At 40.0% G+C, this 22,309-nt stretch overlaps 1 protein-coding gene across 1 annotated transcript in view; it reads right to left on the bottom strand.

Annotated features, from left to right (window-relative positions):
- LOC126427981 (uncharacterized) overlaps nucleotides 1–22,309 on the bottom strand; it is a 724,905-nt gene that overhangs the window by 123,532 nt on the left and 579,064 nt on the right. The window contains exons 21-23 of the mRNA XM_050089866.1: nucleotides 14,550–14,694; nucleotides 3,617–3,813; nucleotides 3,435–3,437 (exon numbers count right to left, since the gene is read on the bottom strand). Of these exons, the coding sequence (XP_049945823.1) occupies nucleotides 3,435–3,437; nucleotides 3,617–3,813; nucleotides 14,550–14,694 (345 nt within the window). The remainder of the gene's footprint in view (nucleotides 1–3,434; nucleotides 3,438–3,616; nucleotides 3,814–14,549; nucleotides 14,695–22,309) is intronic.

The raw sequence follows: 22,309 nt of genomic DNA, 5'->3' as shown, positions 1-22,309 counted from the left end.
TCAAGACTTAAAGCTATTTTTGTTTTGTATCATGTCACTTTCGGTCAAGTTCTGCTGCTGCTCTGTTTGTTTGGGCTTTGTACGGCAATGAGAGTAGCCGAGCTGCACATTCCATTATCACAAGTAAAGCTAACAGACCCTCCATGCAGTACGCTGCTCCAAGAAATATCGACGACCCGAACATCCGACAGACAATGACAACTAAATTGAAGTGATTGGTAATGGCATTTGTTTTATCACTTAAGACAAAGACAACTCACTGTATGTTAAAAGAAGAATAAGTTATTTTTTATCTTCAAGTTCTTAGTCTACTCCTTTAATAGAGTTGCAAATTAATGAATAACTAATGAGAACCTGTCAGGAGTTTAACAACTTTTGCTAAATAAAGAAGTGTTTGACGGTCGTGGACTCTCACTCTTGGAGACTCCTCAGTGAGGAATACTGCTACAAGGAACACGGTGCAAGCCCAAAAACAAATGGTTATCAGAAATAGAATCATACTAACAATGACAGCAAGATGCAACAAGAAGAAGCAACCAAATTTTGACATCAATCCAACACTACTGACAAGAAAACGAATACTACAGAGACGAAATACAGAAAACTTAAGTTCACATGTGTAATTCTGGGCAGTGAAACAGAGATAAAGAAGCCAAAGGATTGTAATCTTAAAATACAAAAGTCTGACACCATGATTAGATCATCAAAAAAGTGACAAACTTCTTTCAAAACATATGCTGACAAGTTAATCGTCGCTTAAGAAGTATTTTACAAGATTATACCTTTAAAAATACAATTAGGAATGCATTAAACAAATCGGTTGTTACACAATTAAACACGGGGATACATGCGAACAAAGAAACTTGATATTTGATTCACAATAAAAACTGACCAGATAAGCAATATGTGGACACTAGTTGATATTTTGTGGGGTACAAGGATAAATTAGGATTCAACGAATCACGATTTCGTGTGATACTGTGCTACACTCATAATTATACATAAAATCACATCGCCCAGTAACAAATTAACAACACAGGTTCGACTACCACATCAGTGTTTCGAGGGTTTCAACACGGGTTGGTAGCCAGTGGGTTTGGATTACAGTGCGTCTCTAGGAGACTGCATCCGACAGTCTCAGTCACAATACGCACTGGCAGCGGCAGCCAACAACACGACACTACATACACGGTACAGGGAATTTCAAACATAATTAATGTGATGTTAAGATGTAGGAGACGTTAAATTACAAATGAAATATACTTAGTAATGAACATTTTTTCACTTCTAGATTTTAGATTTATCTGCATAATCAAATAACATAATACGGCTTTCATTAAGGATAATGTAACCACGGAAGGGTTTATGCAATCAGTATCAGACCAATTTTCTCAAAGGAATAACAGATTCACACAAATGGACAGAAATTTTGCAAAGATCGAGAACAGATTAGATGATATAAAAAGTAAACTACAAGACTTAATTTCCCATCTTAATGGTAGAATGAATAGGTAGGAAAAGTGATTACACCAAGAATTCAGTAATGCTGCCAAAATAGATGAATGACTTTGAATCGTAGAAGAAAAGCTGTGCCATAAAACAGAACATATACATAACAAAAAATTTGAACAAGGAAATTTAATAGCTGTAATTGGTAGTGACCTCAGTATCAAGAAAAGTCTTCTTCTCTCGGGGACCCGTACGTTAAGACAACAACAAATTAATTGTTTGTTCATCTTCAAGTTGTTGGACTGCTTCTTTAATAGAGTTGCACATTTACAGATAATTAAGAAGTGCCTGTCAGGAGTTTTAACACCTTTTGCTAAAACAGAAGTGTTTGACAATAGTGGATGCTTGCAGACTTTGCAAAATCCTAAAGGCAAGCAATGTGACAAGCACAAATTCAATTGCCTAGCAATGCGATAATTAGAAAATCCTACAGAAAAATGACAAACAATGTACCATTTCACCCACAAGTCACTCTACTGACCATATAGTACACCTGACAGCCTGAAGCTAACTCAGCGATTCCTAACTGTTACGAGGATGGACAAGCCACTCCCCTCTTTTTTCTCCAACACAGTGCTGGTACAGACATCTCTTGGAAACTCTATGCACTTGGATTACTGCACTACCGCAGTTCTGTAGAGAGCATTCTGCACTATTCCCTCACAGTGGTAACTAAAAAATAATATTTTTTTGAGATTTCACGTTGTTAGTGTCACTGTGCAATATATGTATGCATTATATCTATATGTATGTATGTATGATATCAATATAATAGAGGGAAACATTCCACGTGGGAAAAATTATATATAAAAACAAAGATGAGGTGACTTACCGAACGAAAGCGCTGGCAGGTCGATAGACACACAAACAAACACAAACATATAAACAAAATTCAAGCTTTCGCAACAAACTGTTGCCTCATCAGGAAAGAGGGAAGGAGAGGGAAAGACGGAAGGAAGTGGGTTTTAAGGGAGAGGGTAAGGAGTCATTCCAATCCCGGGAGCGGAAAGACTTACCTTAGGGGGAAAAAAGGACGGGTATACACTCGCACACACACACATATCCATCCACACATATACAGACACAAGCAGACATATTTAAAGACCTTCTGTCTGTATATGTGTGGATGGATATGTGTGTGTGTGCAAGTGTATACCCGTCCTTTTTTCCCCCTAAGGTAAGTCTTTCCGCTCCCGGGATTGGAATGACTCCTTACCCTCTCCCTTAAAACCCACATCCTTTCGTCTTTCCCTCTCCTTCCCTCTTTCCTGATGAGGCAACAGTTTGAATTTTGTGTGTATGTATGTGTTTGTTTGTGTTTCTATCGACCCAGCGCTTTCATATGGTAAGTCACATCATCTTTGTTTTTAAATATATATATGTATGTATGTATATAAATCGTTTCAGAGAGTACTTTTTTTTTTTTTTTTTTTTTTTAAAAAAAATCTCTGTTCCGACAATGTCTAACAATTACATTGACATAAACATTTATTGAGTGTGACAACAGTACAAGAAAGTAGGACATGAGGGTGAAGTGTGCGGGCCGGGTTTGCTGAGAGGTTCTAGGCGTTACAGTATGGAACCGCGCAACCGCGACGGTTGCAGGTTCGAATCCTGCCTCGGGCATGGATGTGTGTGATGTCCTTAGGTTAGGTAGGTTTAAGTAGTTCTAAGTTCTAGGGGACTGACGACCTCAGAAGTTAAGTCCCATAGTGCTCAGAGCCATTTGAGGGTGAAGTGTGTTCTCTACATAGTGTTAAATGTTAAGATAAATTTATAGAAGTCTTCAAAAAAGTTATAGAAATGAGTGATAAGCTACACATTTTGCTATTAGCGCATAAACACAAGTTGTCATGACTAAAAGAACTCGTAACAATGGCGAATCCTGGATGCACTAATATGTACAATAAAGGAAAGGCAACCACTCACTTGTAGCTGACCGATGCGTGGCACACAGAAATGTGCGACAGAGAATAGTATATACTAGCTTTCGAGCTCTTGCACTTTCTCTGGAAAAAGCACTCACATTCACACACACCACCATACAGACACCAACACATACACACCCACTGTTTGCACGTGGGGTCTGTTAATGTCGCACACTGACCGTGGTGCCTGGCAGCCGGCAGCAGGTGCGTCCTCTCGGGAAGACGGCCCACGAAGTCTCCGGCCCTGTGGCCGGACCGGGCAGGCGCTCCGGTGACGGAAGCCGGCCCGGAGTGGTGGGGGCCGGGGCTCGGAGGCACCGTCTGCGTCGGCGAGTCGGGCAGCTCGCTGGGAGATACGGCACCGCTCGTCCTGCGGCTGTCACAGAAGCGTACCACATAGAGGTGCACACTATATAGGTAGCTGCTACAAAAATTAACTGCAGCTTAATACAGGGTGTATACGCGGACAAGAAAAAAAAATTCACGGATTCTTCCCGGTTAAAATTACGCTTTCTCCCGGGTGAAAATACACTTTTTCCCTGTCAAGTGACAGTATACGTTTCCTCGGAACTGTAAAACTTATCAACAAATGAACAAAGTAAGAGCATATGGACTATCAGACCATTTGTGTGATTGGATTGAAGAGTGCCTAGATAACAGAGCGCAGCATGTCATTCTCAATGGAGAGAAGTCTTCCGAAGTAAGAGTGATTTCAGGTGTGCCGCAGGGGAGTGTCATTGGACCGTTGCTATTCGCAATATACATAAATGACCTTGTGGATGACATCGGAGGTTTACTGAGGCTTTTTGCGGATGATGCTGTGGTGTATCGAGAGGTTGTAACAATGGAAAATTGTACTGAAATGCAGGAGGATCTGCAGCAAATAGGCGCATGGTGCAGGGAATGGCAATTGAATCTCAGTGTAGAAAAGTGTAATGTGCTGCGAATACATAGAAAGATAGTTCCCTTATCATTTAACTACAAAATAGCAGGTCAGCAACTGGAAGCAGTTAATTCCATAAATTATCTGCGAGTACGCATTAGGAGTGATTTAAAATGGAATGATCATATAAAGTTGATCGTCGGTAAGGCAGATGCCCGACTGAGATTCATTGGAAGAATCCTAAGGAAATGCAATCCGAAAACAAAGGAAGTAGGTTACAGTACACTTGTTCGCCCACTGCTTGAATATTGCTCACCAGTGTGGGATCCGTACCAGATAGGGTTGATAGAAGAGATAGAGAAGATCCAACAGAGAGCAGCGCATTTCGTTACAAGATCATTTAGTAATCGCGATAGTGTTACGGAGATGATAGATAAACTCCAGTGGAAGACTCTGCAGGAAGACGCTCAGTAGCTCGTTACCGGCTTTTGTTGAAGTTTCGAGAACATACCTTCACCAAAGAGTCGAGCAGTATATTGCTGCCTCCTACGTATATCTCGCGAAGAGACCATGAGGATAAAATCAGAGAGATTAGAGCCTACACAGAGGCATACCGACAATCCTTCTTTCCACGAACAATACGAGACTGGAATAGAAGGGAGAACCGATAGAGGTACTCAGGGTACCCTCCGCCACACACTGTCAGGTGTTTTGTACTATAACCATTCAAAGGATTGATCTACATCTACATCTACATCCATACTCCGCAAGCCTGCGGAGTATGGATGTAGATGTAGATGTAGATCAATCCTTTGAATGGTTATAGTACAAAACACGTTTCGGAAAGATCTTTGATGTGCAGCAACATGTGCGCTGCATATTTTCATATTACAAAAGTGTAAATTTAAATTCCACCAAACGCCACATGCTACTTTCTGAAGCATAAAAATCAAGATTGCAATGCGCATTTGTAGCCAGTCATAGTTCGTCACGTGATCTCACCAGACGATGACAGCAGATCTTCTAGCGTAGGATACGTGATGTAGTCAGCCAATAGCAATATCACTGTTAAGTAGCACGTACACACAAATAGGAAAAGTTAATGGTTTAAATTAACATACACAGCGTTACTACAAGAAAAGCAAAGCTTTCACATAAAATATTGGTCTCGGAGATTAATAAGCTGCAAGAGAAGCTAAGCTTTCGCATATAATGTTGATTTTTTTGCGCGTGTTACACTTTAAGATACAACACAAAAATGTGTCAGTAAAATTTTTAATAAAGACATAAATGTCTGATCTTCTGAGCTCGAAATTTTTCTAAATGTACGTCCTCAAAGACTTGATTTTTAAATGAGAGTCAAACTCTCTGTGATTTAAGAAATTCATCGTACATTCTCACGCATAATTCATCTTGCATAAAAGGAAATTTACTTTGAAAGTAACACTTTTCAAACAACCATTCGAAATATTTTCCCGTGACCTGTTAGAAATACGTTCGTTTCAGTAGTTGCCAGAGAGCGCCAGAAACAGGCATCACCGCGCTTGCGCAGCAACGATGATGCAGGAAGCCCATATGTTCGTAGGTGTAAAACATTAAAAGATCTTACCACTGTGTCATAAAAGAAACAAGACATCAGAGGATACTCCAATAACATCGGTTTTCCGTGAACCATACCACAATGTGTAATTTGGCTTAAAGTGCACATTCGAATGTTCAGATTCTGACGTAAATTTTCTTGAGTGCCGGTACTGTATTATCTCATGTTTGGTTCTTTATTATGGCATAATGCCATAAGTGCTAGAAGATGAAAACATGCACTTTTGAAATGCAGCGGACAGTTGAAACTAGCCCATAGTATGGAATTAAACACTTCGTTTCAAATAAATTGACTGCCCCAGCGGAAAAGATTAATAAAAGCCAAATTTCTTTGCAAACCGACAAAAATAACTTCATTGTTCTGCAAGGCGATTAATGACTGACTGTCAGAAAGGTGAAGATAAAACCTGAAACGAGTAACATATTTTAGCCTTCCATAATTATCATCATCATCATCATCATCATCATCATTATCATCATCATTTAAGACTGATTATGCCTTTCAGCGTTCAGTCTGGAGCATAGTGCCCTTTATAAAATTCTTCCATAATTATGCGAACGTATTTTAATTCATTCGATAGCTCACGGCCATAGATATCCGTTTTGTTTTTGTTTAATGTGAGAGCAATAAATGAAGAGGAAACAGCAAAATCACTAAACGTAAACACAGGTCACGTGGAGACTCCCCACTAGAACTCAAACTGCTCTGTGAATCAGCCCCGGATCTCCGATATTTCCGAACCGGGGCAATATTTGATAGTGGCGCCCAACCACACGTCTGCAGCGAAAAGCGGGAAAAGGTACTTCTCATACGTGACTCAACTGCACACGCACAAGGGCTGGCCCACAACTGCTCAAACGTATCTAAAGTAAACAGTTATGACATCACGCTCATCGGAGACAATTTGTTGTTAGGAAGCATTGCATAGTCTTCCCAAAGCATTTGACACACTTTGCAGTTGGCAAACGCTTGTATGAGCACTGTGTTTTGTTGTTGTATATGGCGTATTTCTTTTGCGACTTAAGTTTTATTTTCGTTTTTTGCTGCAGTATTATACTGCAGAAGCGGGATACAGTAATATCCTTTGTTAGAGTATTGGTTCTTACCCGTCAAAATCAGAAAAATTTAACTGAAAACTAAAACAATGAAAAATTCCCGGGTTTTTCCCGGATCTCCCGGGTCGAATACAACCTGTAATAGTAATGAACTTAATCACTTTTGATGGGCCTCGAGTAGTTTAAGAAAGGAAGTGAGGTTTAACTGAGACCCCGACTACAGAAGACCTAACTTAGTAATTGCAGAATATGAACACTGCTCTTCTCCTATGAGATTCTGGTGTGTTCTGTCTCACCTCACTTGGTCCCTATACTTTAGTCAAATGATTTAAAAAATTATGATATCAGACAATTAAAAGTTTCACAGTTCATTTTACATTACAGAAAGTTCTAATAATGGTGAAAATCACATGGAGTGTCAGGTAAAAAGTTCCACTTCTTCCAGTGAAGTATTGAGTTTTCAGCAACCACACCGAAAAAAGGGAAACCATTATTTTTAATCCATCTTTATTGTGGAATGTGGTTCCGTAGATAGATGCCTTGCTACAAATTCAACAGTCCAGTTCATTCTAGGATTTTTCTCAGTTGCTTATCTCTTTTTTGAACTTGGGGACTCATGAGTTACATGAAAAAGGATAATCTGCACACTTTAAACATGATGCTCGCGTCACCCAAAAACTGACTGGGTAAGTCATTTCACAGATAGGAGAAAGGAAACAGCATATCATCTTTAATATTTGATTAAAGGTACTAGTTCTACTTTATCACTAATAATTATTTGCATTCAGCCACTTTAATAGTACTAGATATAATACAACAACACATTTCAAGAGACAATACACTCATCATCAGATTGTTGACACTCAGTTTGTAGCATTCATTAAATACATTAAATGCCACAAACTGCTATCAATGACCTGAAGATGAGAGGATTGTCTCCTGAAATATGTTATTTGATCATCCAACAATCAATGGGGAAACTGATAGTTTCGTTAGTGGTGAGCAATATAAGACATCCTCTAAAAATTGTTTGCCTTCTCTGAAAACTACCTAGCTCAGAACCCCACTCATGAAGAAAATATATTAGATCTAATGACTATAAATAGAACTGACTTCTTTGAGGATGTTCACATCAAAGCTGGTATTAGCGACTATGGCGCTGTCGTATCAAAAACAATTACAAAGCACAAAGGATAACTCTCAGGACATGATAAGAGCATGTACGGGAATAATTTAAATGCATTCCACAGATACGTACCCAGTACAACCCACCATGGTACACATATACAGTTACTATAAAGAAATTTCAAAAGAAATGGAGAATACTGCATAATATGTGTGAACAAAGCCCAGGAATATAGAAAGAGCGATGTTGAATGGAACATGTTACGCTGTCAAGAGAACAATTCAACAATCCTTCAGTGACTGCCATAGCAAAATACTGTCAAATGATCTTTCACAAAACCCAAAGAAATTCTAGTTGTATGTAAAAGTTGTTACTGGCACTGAAGTTAACATCCAGTCACTCGTGAATGAGACAGGAACTGACATTGCAGGCAGTGAAGCAAGAGCTGAAATGCTTAACTCTGTTTTCAAATGGTCCTTTACATAGGAAATTCCAGGGCAATTGCCCTGATTTAAGAGTTAGTGTCAATAGCGCTGAGAAACAGCTGAAATCATTAAAAATGAACATAGCTCCAGGGTCCAATGGAATCCCTATCAGATTCTATACTGAATTTGGGCTGAGTTAGACCCTCTGATGCCTGTAATCTATCACTGATCCCTCAAACAGAAAACTGTGCCCAATAGTTGGAAGAAAGCACAGGTCACAACTGTCTATACGAAGCGTAGCAGAAGAGATCCAAACTACAATCCAATACCTTGTTATCAAATTTTTGTGGTATCTTAGAGTATATTCTGAATTCAAACGTAATGAAGTATCTCGAACAGAATGGCCTCCTCCGTCCCAACCAGCGAGGATCACAAAAACATTGATCATGCAAAACGTGACTCACATGTTTCTCACATGACATACTGAAAGTTTTGGATCAAGGGAGTCGGTAGGTGCAGTAGTTCTTAATTAATTACCTTGCAAACAATATTAATAATAAACTAATACTTTTGCAGATGATGCTGCATACACATTCAATCACATCTAAAAAAAATATAAAGGAGAAAGAGAGAGGAAGAAAATGGAGAAGAAGGTATCCTACGACGAGTCACAGCTGGAATCGGTCAACTCATTCAAATACCTGGGTGTAGCACTTTGCAGGGATATGAAATGGAATGATCACATAGGTTCAGTCATGTGTAAAGTAAGTGACAGAGTTCGGTTTATTGGCTGAGACTGCTTACAAATCACTCGTAAGACCCATTCTGGCACATTGTTGATGTGTGTGGGACCTGCGCCAAACAGGACTAACACAGGATATTTAAAGTATACAGAGAAGGGCAGCATGAATGGTCACAGGTATGTTTGTCCTATGGGGGAGTGTCACAAAGATGCTAAAGAAACTGAGCTGGCTGTGTCTTGAAGTTAGATGTAAAAGCACCGTACCTAGTACGTAAGTCACACTGAACAGTTTTTACTGACTCAGACTGTGCAAAACGTCAAACACAAAATGCTTTCTGTTGTCCCAACACCATTTTTACTAGAACTGAAGTGAGCACACACTGCTGCTACCAAGAGGGAACTGTGTGAAACTTGAGAGTTTGTTCTTTCCAACAGTACACCGTTCACGCACATATCTTCTCAAATAGCATAATAGTTATGATTTTCTTAAATCGGAGGATTCTTTTTGATAGCAGAGATTAAGTAATTCATAAAGAAAGGTATGAAAGCAAAGGACATTCATGCTGATTTCCAGAATACACTGGGGGGGGGGAGGGGGGGGGGGGGGCTGTGCTCCTTCATATTCAACTGTTGCCAAGTGGACAAAGGAATTTAAATTTGGTAGGGAGAGCTTAGATGTTGATCCCCGGAGTGTTCAGCCAAAGATGTGTCACTACTCCAGAAATCATTGCAAAAGTGCACAAAATGGTCATTGAGGATCACTGACTGAAAGTGCGAATTGCTCATGCTTGCCAGCTATCACCTAAAACCATATTTCACATTTTAACTGAAGAATTGCAAATGAAAAAATTATATGGAAGATGAATGCCGCTAGTCTTCACGCTAGATCAATGACATGTGCCATCACCACGGCAAAATTACACAAACTAAGGTGTGAATTGTTGCCACACCCGCCTTATTCACCTGATACTGCTCCATCAGACTCCCATTTCTTCCCAAAACTGAAAACTATTCTTGGTGGACGAAGATTCACTTCAAACGAAAAATTGATAGTTAGAGTTGACAACTATTTTGCAGCCCTGGAGGATTCTCATTTTCGAGATGAGATCAAGGCACTGGATCATCGTTGCGCCAAGTGCATTAATGTACAAGGAGACTACATTGAAACATAAAAAAAGTTTCAGTGATGTAAGTACTTTTTTCTATTACGTTCCGAGAACTTTTCAAACCACCCTCATACAAAGTTTCAAGAACCGGTTTTAAATTATGACTACAGGAATAAACTACAACCTCCTATGTATCACTCACTCAGGGATTGTTAGGACAAGATTAGATTAATTACAGCACACACAGCAGCATTTAAGCAATAATTCTTTTGCTACTCAATATGTGAACTGAATGGGAAGAAACCATAGTAACTGGTATAGTGGAATGTACCCTCTGCCACGCACTTCACAGTGGTTTGAAGAGTATAGATGTAGATGTAGACTGTGTTGTATCAAGTACTGTTTAAAGTGGCTGAATGCAAACAGTTATTCCTGATACGGGTATACCAATTCCAACAGGTCCAGCTGAACATGTAGTATTCGAATAACTTACAGTTTAAGGACAGATTTACTCTTTTCATTGTACCAGAGGAAAGTTCTCTCGAGGAAACTATAAAATTAATGAACACAGATAAAAAATGTGTTGCATATATAGAGTATAGCATTGAACTTTTTACCAGGCATCACTCTTCATCTTATGGAACACATTTTTAAAATTGTATAAACTGCATCAGTTAATTTTTGTCTTATACCCTCCATAATCTCACAAAACACAGTTTTCTTAGGGGCCATCTGATCCCGACAACTAATCGTTTTGTCCTTCAGTGCTATTTTACAACAGCAAGATTGTGCAATCGTGGACCAACGTGCCACCGTTCTCAGACTCGTCATATTCACAGAAGCACAGCGAGGTGGAAGGAATCCATTAAATATCTCTTATACGCCGACAACCTTCAGTTATACCTGAGCAAAAGTCCGACAAACCTGTGCACAGCCATCTAGCATGTAAATGCTGACTTACTTGCTTATCAGAGTGGGTGCAGAATAGAGGTCTGAAACTTAACCCATCTAAAATGCAAGCAAATCTTAGTCAGTCAGACTGAGCACACATCTGCAGTCTGTAAGAAACCTTCAGCATTGTTTCACTCACTACAGAAATATAAAAAAGTATTTCCTTTTGAGTTTAAAAAGAAGCTCTTAGAGACCCTAATACTCCCCACCTTGACCACCGTGATGCCATTCCCCAATGACTTCATACAAAAGCTCACGTAGGCTGGAACTGACAATGAATGCTCGTGTACAGGGCACGCAGAATACCGTGGCTGGTAGATGCGCAGATGGCAGGGCGTGCGTGGGGATAGCGGTAGTGGTGGGGGTTACGGACAGCCGCTGTACGTGAAATGCCGAGTGCTGGAGAGCGAGAGTGCCGTTCTAAACTGAAGCCTACACTCACATTTTCTGTAAATATTAAGTGGGAGACCCTCCACGGTCACAGTTGCACGGTGACCATTTGAAAGGATCTACTGTCACCTTTGCTTTGGTTAGTACTAATGTGAATTTTGCCGAAAATGTAGTGATTTATTTTCACCTGGCTAGTTAACCATTTGTAACTTTCAGAGAAGGGTAATGAGTGGCGAATTTTGATTAAAACCTACACATTTCTCTGGTTGTCATGTTAAAATTTGCTTCTTTTGCCAAAACACAGCAGAGTTTACACAGTCTCGCCTCACTAATATGTCGTGCAAACGTAATTGGAAAATAATTCTGAAAAAGTGGTTAGCTTATGAAAAAGCACATTCTCAGTACAAAATAAATGTGCAATGTCTTCACTTATGATGTTCCAAAACACATAGCATTTCTCATTTCATCAGCTATCAATGGCCCTTAAAAATTGTATTCTTTGATTGAAAAAGTCTGTAGTTAGTGAAAGAACATGGCAGATAATGAAGTTTTGCATAATGACTATATGGCAAAATAGTCATTTGCCAAAATCTCATTTCAGTATCTCAAACTGTTTATTACATATGAGGAATGTTGTGGATATTTCACTTTATTCCTGGTGCAGCGCGATCACAAATGAGTGTGCTACGTTAGATCAGTTTTCTGGAGATTGGTGACAGACAAAGACCTCAAAGCAATTCTAAAGAAAAATTCAATATATAAGCTAAATTTCATGTGCTGCAACATATTATTTAAAATGCACCAAACGCAAATTCATAGCAACCTCCATTTTTCATTGCAAACTTTTTAGAATTTCACACACAGTGTTTTACTTCCACATAAATATCACAGTAACTATGACCATGAATGAAATTATGGGCACATCACCATGAACCTGACGTACAAAGCCATTAGTAAAGCAAAAACGAATTTTTTTACCCATTGGTTTGTGTAAAATCGTTTGAGAAAGACTGCAGGGCGTGCATCTCAATTCTGTCATGGTCGACCAGCCGAAAGGTTTCAGACACTGTAGGCCAAAAGGTTTCAGACTCTGTCGGCCTTCCCTTCCGAACAAACAAATGAATTCGCCCAGTGCTTTGGACGAAAAGTGGTCACTGTGCGTTGGCCACCGTATCCTACGTGCGCTATACAATACTTTTGCAGCATACGCTATTTGGCTCATATCATTCCTGTGATTTAAAACTTTCCCAGCGTACATATTGTTTCACAAAATTTCAGCCAAACTGCCAGACGTTTGCAACTTCCTGCCACAATATTTGGCGCAGAATCTTCTGACCTATTGGCCAAAAATAAAATGGCAGGTTTTCAAAACAAATGTCTTAGGTTTCACGATAATTAACTAAAAATATGGAGAAATAGTGGAATACTCAGGAGGTGGGATAAAAATTAGAAAACCATAAGTATCCCACTTAAATCAGGAGAAGTGGCAAGAGTATTCTTAAAATCTAATATTTAACATATTAACTCATTTGAAAAGTATTCAGCAGAAGTTTAAAGCTGTTCTGGACATGGGAGTATGATCCTTAACAGAAGTAAGGGTTTACTGGTAGACATTTACAGGAGTACACACAATATTCTAACTTTCGGGACTGATAGTTCCATTCTCAGGCCAGACATAGGGAAGGTTAAAAAGCAAAGGCAGCCAATGAGACCTTCTTGTGGTGATCCCTCTCATCTTGCAGGCTGCATGAGCTGCCCTTCCTTTCTAACCTTCCCCACCATAGCCACCTTCCCTCCTACTGGTACAACTCGTTAATTCCTAAATCTAGGAAACTTAAGTATTTTGGTGTGTGTCTATTGGCAGTACTCTCATTTCTCCTGTAGGTTAGAACTGGCCAGCAATTCTTTTAATCTTCATTGATCCATTATGGATCGTGGGGCAACAGCTGGCATGAACTTCTTGATGCAATAATTTAATGTATTGTAGAAATTTATTTTATTTTATTAACTTCTATGTGCTACCAGTTTCGGCATTACATTGATGCCAGCTTCAGGCCCCAGTATAATGAGTAGAAGAAATGTACTATTATAAAAAATTATAAAAAATATAGAACATACGTTAATAATTGACAGGTATCATGTTAGCTATGGAAGTGGCTCAAAGAGATATAATGTATATCATTAAAACTATATGTAACATTAGGACACATATGCTTCTGCCTGTGTCATGCTGTTGTTGATAGTTTTCACTGTTTTACTCAAATAAAGCATGATATATGAACTTATGTATACGCTATTATTCATAAAACCGTAACACACAGTTATAATAGGCCATGCAACACATCAGATGTACTGCACACAGTACATGTATGCATGTGAAAACTACTAACAACAGCATGACACAGGCAGAAGCATATGTCCCCTAATGTTACATATAGTTTTAATGACATACAATATACCTCTTTGAGCCACTTACATAGTTAACATGATACCTGTCAATTATTAACATATGTTCTATATTTTTTATAATATTTTATAATAGTACATTTATTCTACTCATTGTACAGGGGCCTGAAGATGGCATCAATGTAATGCCGAAACTGGTAGCATATAGAAGTCCATAAAACAAAATAAATTTCTACAATACATACGGCTGTTGGTAAATTATTGCATCAAGAAGGCCAGCAATTCTGTCCAACAAGTTCATAGTTGCCCTTTTTTACTGTATTGTGGAAAATTTATTTATTGCACTCCCCCATTTTCAGCCTGTTCTGTCTCAAAACTACATAAACTACAGTGAGAAGAAAATTTACTACACATTTTAAGAGACATACCTGAAATCACTTATGACAGAGCTGCGGTCATCGTGTATCGAATGCTGCTCGAAGCTGCTCAGTGACCCGAGAGAACTGCATCGAGAGAACATCAGTGGTGTTTCCTCTGCTCCAGCAAAGGTGACGACTTTGTTAGCACATGCACCTGAAAATGATTACTCAGTCAAAGCATTGCCAGTTGCACTCTTTTGCATATCAAACAAATGACCCATCCAAGAGAAGTTATAATATCATATCTCAACTACGAAATAAAAACCAAAAAATAAAATTAATATTTAAGCAAAATATATAGAATATTGCAAAGCGTGTCGCGAAATTATTTGAACCATATCTCTTGAATCAGAGAACGTGAAGACTTCTTGGAGTGACACATATGAAGAATAGAATGGTTTTAAATGCGGTGGTTTTTGTTTCCTCATTCCTATAACATGTGGCTTCTTTCTTACACAAAAAAATAAAAAATTAAAACAAAAACTGAAGATACTAATGATCGCACAAGGTTCCCACAGTAAGAATTGTCCCACTGATGGATGCAACAGTAGCTGCTAATGCATTACAATACCTATCCACCTGCTAAACAGATACAGCATATGAACAACACCTCAGAGTTCCCCATTTCCAAAGCAAGATGATTCAAGATCTGGATTACAAAACTTCAAAAAGACTCAAAACCAGTTTCAAAGTCGTGATTCGAGTTCAATAAAGTACGGTGTTATCTAGGGCTGGCTCCTAGTATTAGGCTCAGCATGACCAGCGTCAAAGCCAAGACAGTGTCAAAAAAGGGCAGCTGAGGAAAGAGAGTGAGGGCTATTCCAAGGGACCAGGATGACAGCAGTGGACTGCAAGTACTGACTATCCACCTACTTTTTAGGTCCTTCAGTTCCTCAACAAATAGTAGACCACAGAATAATAAATGGTATTTGCTTCAGACATCAACACTAGAATATTTTCCAAAAGAAGAAGCACGTACCTACCAACCAGAATAACTGTAATAGAGAAATCAATCAATCCACTCACTTCCACAGCCACGACAGTCACATTGCACCAATCTTTCCGCACTACTTGAAACACAAAAGCTATACATTTTATGTGAAGCAAGTTGTGTAATGATACAGTGTACCAGTAATCAGCACTGGTGATACTAAATTTCGCAATACATCAGTTTTTAATAGAAAATAAATTTAAAACAGTTGTCTGCATCACACACACAAGTACCTATTTTAATTTCTCTTGTAAAATAGACAGTTGCAGATTTCCTAACAGCAGGCTCACATGCCTGAAACAAAAGTTCAGTATACACGTCTGTGAAGAAATCCTCTGAGAAATACTACTGTAATATAACAAATGTACTTTGCACAAGATATCTATATTACTAAGCAGCTATCCCAGAACCCAGAATACCGTACCAATTGCAGGTTGCCTCTCTACTGACTTCCAGAGGCAATGAAAATTTGATTTTCTATACTTCACATAATCATTGACTCAATTTAAAATGTTGCAATAATCTACTCACTAAGAGGTCTAATCTTACATTAAAAGTTTGACTCAATAAGACTAGTATTAGTTAGAAACTTTATTTTCTTGAGTCATCATTACTAACAGTGAGAGCCATGTAAGTGTGGTACCAGTACCAAAGGTTCCTCAAGTACTATCCTCTCCTGTGGGTCCTGTTTCCTCTGCAGAAAGTACGGGATGTGTCATTACTCATCCGCTCAACTGCGAGTGGCATTTCAGTGGTAGCTCTAGGCATCCTGTAAGATGTGTATGGGGACCAGGGATGACTCAAGGTGTTGTACTGATCCCCCTAACCAACAACTTTGAGGTGCTGTATTCCACTGAAACGGAGACAGAGGGACTCACTTAACCTGTTTTGGGAAAACTTGTTTTGGTTGGTGTCAACAGGAGGCAAATGCAAAAGAGTAGGGGGTCTCTTAATCTATCAGCAGTTGAAACTTATGGTGAGTGACGGTACCTCTTAAGGATATGGGTAGCAACGGAGAGGACAGAATATCAGGTGCACTCAATGTGTATGCCTGAGGGCCCTCATTCAACATGTTGAAGAGCCTGTTCTGGCAGAAACTGAGAGAATGAGGTGCAAGCAACAGCAGATTGAAACTTCCTGGCAGACTAAAACTGTGGGCTGGATCGAGACTCGAACTCGGGACATTTGCATTTCGCAGGAAAGTGCTCTACCGGAAGGTAGGAGACGAGGTACTGGCAGAAGTAAAGCTGTAAGGACGGGGCGTGAGTCGTGCTTGGGTAGCTCAGTCGGTAGAGTACTTGCCCGCGATGGGCAAAGGTCCCGAGTTCGAGTCTCAGTCCGGCACACAGCTTTAATCTGCCAGGAAGTTTCAGATCAGTGCACACTCCACTACAGAGTGAAAATCTCATTCTGGAAACATGCCCCAGCCTGTGGCTAAGCCATGTCTCCGCATTATCCTTTCTTCTAGGAGTGCTAGTTCTGCAAGGTTCGCAGGAGAGCTTCTGTAAAGTTTGGAAAGTAGGAGACGAGGTACTGGCAGAAGTAAAGCTGTGAGGGCGGGGCGTGAGTCGTGCTTCGGTAGCTCAGCTGATAGAGCACTTGCCCGCGAAAGGCAAAGGTCCCGAGTTCGAGTCTCAGTCCGGCACACAGTTTTAATCTGCCAGGAAGTTTCATATCAACGCACACTCCGCTGCAGAGTGAAAACCTCATTCTGGAAACATCCCCCAGGCTGTGGCAAACCCATGTCTCCCCAATATCCTTTCTTTCAGGAGTGCTAATTCTGCAGGGTTTGCAGGAGAGCTTCTGTTAAGTTTGGAAGGTAGGAGGTGAGGTACTGGCAGAAGTAAAGCTGTGAGAACAGGGCGTGAGTCATGCTTGGGTAGCTCAGTCGGTAGAGCACTTGCCCGCGAAAGGCAAAGGTCCCGAGTTCGAGTCTCAGTCCGGCACACAGTTTTAATCTGCCAGGAAGTTTCATATCAACGCACACCCCGCTGCAGAGTGAAAACCTCATTCTGGAAACATCCCCCAGGCTGTGGCAAACCCATGTCTCCCCAATACCCTTTCTTTCAGGAGTGCTAATTCTGCAGGGTTCGCAGGAGAGCTTCTGTTAAGTTTGGAAGGTAGGAGGTGAGGTACTGGCAGAAGTAAAGCTGTGAGAACAGGGCGTGAGTCATGCTTGGGTAGCTCAGTCGGTAGAGCACTTGCCCGCGAAAGGCAAAGGTCCCGAGTTCAAGTCTTGGTCCGGCACACAGTTCTAATCTGCCAGGAAGTTTCAGATCAGCGCACACTCTGCTGCAGAGTGAAAATCTCAATCTGGAAACAGCAGATTGCGATGCATGTTGGAACAAATGATGCCTGTCATAGGGGCTCCGAGGTCGTACTTGGATCATTCCAACAACTGGCAGAGAAGGTTGGGAAGAGCAACCTCACATGAGGAGTTTCAAGGAAGCTTGCAATTTCCTGCATTGTCCCCAGAACTGATCGTGCCCCCTCGATTCTGAGTCGAGTGGTAGGAATGAACCAGAGACGTCAAAAGTTCTGTGACAAACTAGGCTTCGGCTTCCTGCACTTGCGCCACAGGGTAGAGAGCTGCAGGGTGATACTGATAGCACTGAGATTTTTGGGGAGCATTAAGTGCATATCGAAAGGATAGGCTAATGAAAAATGGAGGTGGTGTATTTGTTACAGCAGACAAGAAGTTCAACTAATTAAAGTCAGCTTGTTTATTGCCATATGCATTTTACTTCTTTTATTTGTGAAGCATCTTCAGTGGTGAATTCAACACTGTTAGCTCATGCTCGCGGTCCTGGAGATGTGTTAATCGGTCTCCGTGCTCTCGTTAGATGCGAACACTGCCACAAGAATTCTGTGCTGTAGGTTTATAATGCCTTGTCAAATAGTGAGGTAAGTATTTAAGTTTACAAGGGGAGTATATTGAAAAGCAGAATAGATCTATCTCTGAGGATATAAGTTTATTTCGTTCCTTAAATTTCTGCAACCCACAAGACCGATACCGTATTTACTCAAATCTAAGCCACACTTTTTTTCCGGTTTTTGTAATCCAAAAAACCGCCTGCGGCTTAGAATCGAGTGCAAAGTAAGCGGAAGTTCTGAAAAATGTTGGTAAGTGCTGCCACAACTAACTTCTGCCGTCGAATATATGTAGCGCTACACAGGCGTGCTTTTCAGGCACAAAGATAAATACTGGCGCCAAAACCTCTGCGTCAGTAAATAAATTAAAAAAAAAAAAAAAAGAAAAAAGAAAAGGTGGAAGATGAGCTTTCTTCTCCGCCCCGAGTTTCGACCACTGCATTTTCATACATTACCCAACAAAGTAAATACAAATTCTGTATTGTTCATCTTCGAATGTAGCAGCATTTCAATGTACTACAAAAATCCAACTGGCAAGACTGTTTGGGATGTTTGTCAATATGGCCAACTCTACGTTCTGAATTTTTTCCTATCTGTCAGAAGAGATGGTTGCTAATAGGAACTTTTATGAATTGTGATATCACATGCAGTATTCTCTTCACCATAAGAATAATATCAATAGAAACATTTTGCCATGTATTCTTTTATGTTTGCTGCTATCTCATTTAAATCCTGTCTGCCTAATAAACTACGAAACTAGAGAGAGACAACAGCAAATGTGGAATAATATACATATCATGTCATGTTTATATTCGTATTATTCTTATGCCTAATAGTGGTACAGTCAGAATTGAAGCACGGCAATAGACTAGATTTTTAAATCTAAGTTGACTCTAATTTCTGTGCAGAATGTAATGTACTAGAGAGGCATCTGCAAAGATTTTCAAAATGAGAAAAATTTTTGCTAAACTCTCATTCAGAACATCATCTATCATACGCAGTCTATTGTTTGGTTCTTGTTGATCATTATCAAAGAAAGCAGCAGTGTAAGTAACAAGAAATAGCAGTCTCTTGCCATTGTTTCGATAATGAGACGATTTTTTTTTTTTAATTTATTTATTTATATAAGCGGCGGTATCATGCACAAAAGCAACCCATGCCGCGAGCTGTCACAGGCCGTAAACACTCATTATCAGAATGCGACAAACAATGCATGACACAGTACAGTAATGCATTTTCAGCTTAGAGTGACGTAAACACCTATAACAAAGAGAACGGCACTTATCAGATCAAAGAAAAATAAGCAATCAATTCAAACCAGATGAAGCATGTGAAAAAGGAAGGGTACCCGTATAAATACGGACGGAGGGCCTGACGCATAGCAATGGCTATCTGGTAAAGCTTAACTGCTAAGCTTACGACTCGAACCAAACTACTGTAGGTGTATCATCATTCATTCGACCTAAATTGTGTCTCGTGTTACAATGGACCAACTTTGTTTTGATTTGGAGGTGCGGCCTAAAACTTCTCTCTCCTCTTGAATTTCGAGTCCCAAATTTCAGGTGCGGCTTACAAGGGAACCTCCCCATCGCACCCCCCTAAGATTTAGTTATAAGTTGGCACAGTGGATAGGCCTTGAAAAACTGAACACAGATCAATCGAGAAAACAGGAAGAAGTTGTGTGGAACTATGAAAAAAATAAGCAAAATATACAAACTGAGTAGTCCATGCCCAAGATAGGCAACATAAAGGATAGTGTAAACTCAGGAGCGCCGTGGTCTCGTGGTTAGTGTGAGCAACTATGGATCGAGAGGTACTTGGTTCAAGTCTTCCCTCGAGTGGAAAGTTTAATTTCTTATTTTTCAGACAATTATTTTGCGAAGCTGCACAGGTACACAGAGCAGTATTGTTTACGTGATCGTGTGTCAATTATCAAAGTTCAGGCACTCACACATAATCAACTTCGCTCTCCAAAATTCCAGGACATGTTCAGATTTTCTTGGACATATGCAGGATTTGACGGTCTACACACGGAAAAATTTGAAAACATTAAAAACATATGTTTTGACAGAGCACAGGGAAAACTGTGTGACTGTGAAACTGTTGCATTCATTTGTTGCAGTTTATGTGACAAACTCTTATGTTTTCATCACTTTTTTGGGAGTGATTATCACATCCACAAGAAAACCTAAACCGGGCAAGGTAGAAGAATCTTTTTTCCCATTCTTCAAGTGTACAAGTTAGGTGGGTCAACAACATATTCCTGTCATGTGACGCACATGCCGTCACCAGTGTCGTATAGAATATATCAGACGTGTTTTCCTGTGGAGGAATCGGTTGACCTATGACCTTGCGATCAAAGGTTTTCGGTTCCCATTAGAGAGGCACGTCCTTTCGTCTACTAATCGCACAGTTTTGCGGTGCGGTCGCAAACCACAGACACTAAATTTATTACAGTGAACAGAGACGTCAATGAACGAACGGACATATCATAACTTTGCGAAAATAAGGAAACTAAACTTTTCACTCGAGGGAAGACTGGAACCAAGGACCTCTCCTTCCACAGCTGCTCACACTAATCACGGGACCACGGCGCTCCTGGGCTCATATAAGCCTTAATGTTGCCTATTTTGCACATGGACTACTCAGTTTGTATATTTTGCTTATTTTTTTCATAGTTCCACATAACTTCTTCCTATTTTCTCGATTGATCTGTGTTCAGTTTTTCAAGACCTATCCACTGTGCCATCTTATAACTAAATCTGAGGGGGGTGCGATGGGGAGGTTCCCTTGTTAAGTTTCAGGAAATTTTTTTTCCTTGATTTCGAGTCTCATTTTTCAGGTGCGGCTTAGATTCGAGTATGGCTTAGATTCGAGTAAATACGGTATGTCCTGGGAAGTAGCAAAATACCCCTAGACATGAGATGAATGTACCACTACTCGATAAGCAGGATGGCCAGGAAATTCCTTGTTTGTGACTTTTTCTTGTTCTTTGTTGAATTCCAATATCCAGTTGAACACAAATTTCCATGAAATAAAGTTCTAGCCACATACAGGACAAATTTTTCTCTGGATGCGCTCTGTGGGCACTCCCTCCACTCACAGGAACTGCATTCTTGTCGGGTACACACTCATAGCACTCCTGCCTTCTTGGTCTGGCAGGAGATCATTATTACTTTTTATCGGCTACCTTCCACACAATGTGTTCTACCACCTTCTAGATGTGTACAGGTACGAAATGTAAAACAGTATGTGCTATTCTGGCATTTGTGATTTATTTATTGCCTCACCCTCATATTTAACACATTAATTCACTTGTAAAGTAATCAGATGTTTGAAGCTGTTTTATAAACAGGAGATTGATTTTTTTTAAAGCATCGGGGTTTACTAGTATACACTATTTGCACAGTCACCTGAAGGATGGAAGATAGGACTGAACATCTTGTGGAAGACAAGATCACTGGGATGGAGCACAAGCTCAGACCAAGGCAAGGAATGTCAAGGAAGGCAGCCACATCCTTTCAAAGGATATCATTCTGGCACTTGCCTTGCACAATTTTGAAATCTGGAGAGCTGGGCAGGGATCTGAACCGCTATCCTCCCAAATGTGAGTCTCAAGAGTTAACCACTGTGCCACCTCACTTAACCAACATTGTTGTTACAACAATGCAACACACTTGCCGTCTGGTATGTTCTTCTAGATGTCACTAACATTTTAGCCTGAGGACTTAAAGATTTGTAATAAACTACTATATCTCGAGTTATTCAATCTGACCACTGAACAGGCAGTAAAGGAGGCCAAATAGAAACTTGGAAAAGGACTTAAAAATCAGGGAGAAGAAAGAGAGACTTTTGAGGTTTGCCAACGAGACTATAGTTCTGTCAAAGACAGCAAAAGGACTTGGAA

The sequence above is a fragment of the Schistocerca serialis genome, chromosome 12 (genome assembly GCF_023864345.2).
Source record: "Schistocerca serialis cubense isolate TAMUIC-IGC-003099 chromosome 12, iqSchSeri2.2, whole genome shotgun sequence".
Lineage (NCBI taxonomy): Eukaryota > Metazoa > Arthropoda > Insecta > Orthoptera > Acrididae > Schistocerca > Schistocerca serialis.
This window is presented reverse-complemented; position numbering and strand designations above follow the sequence as displayed.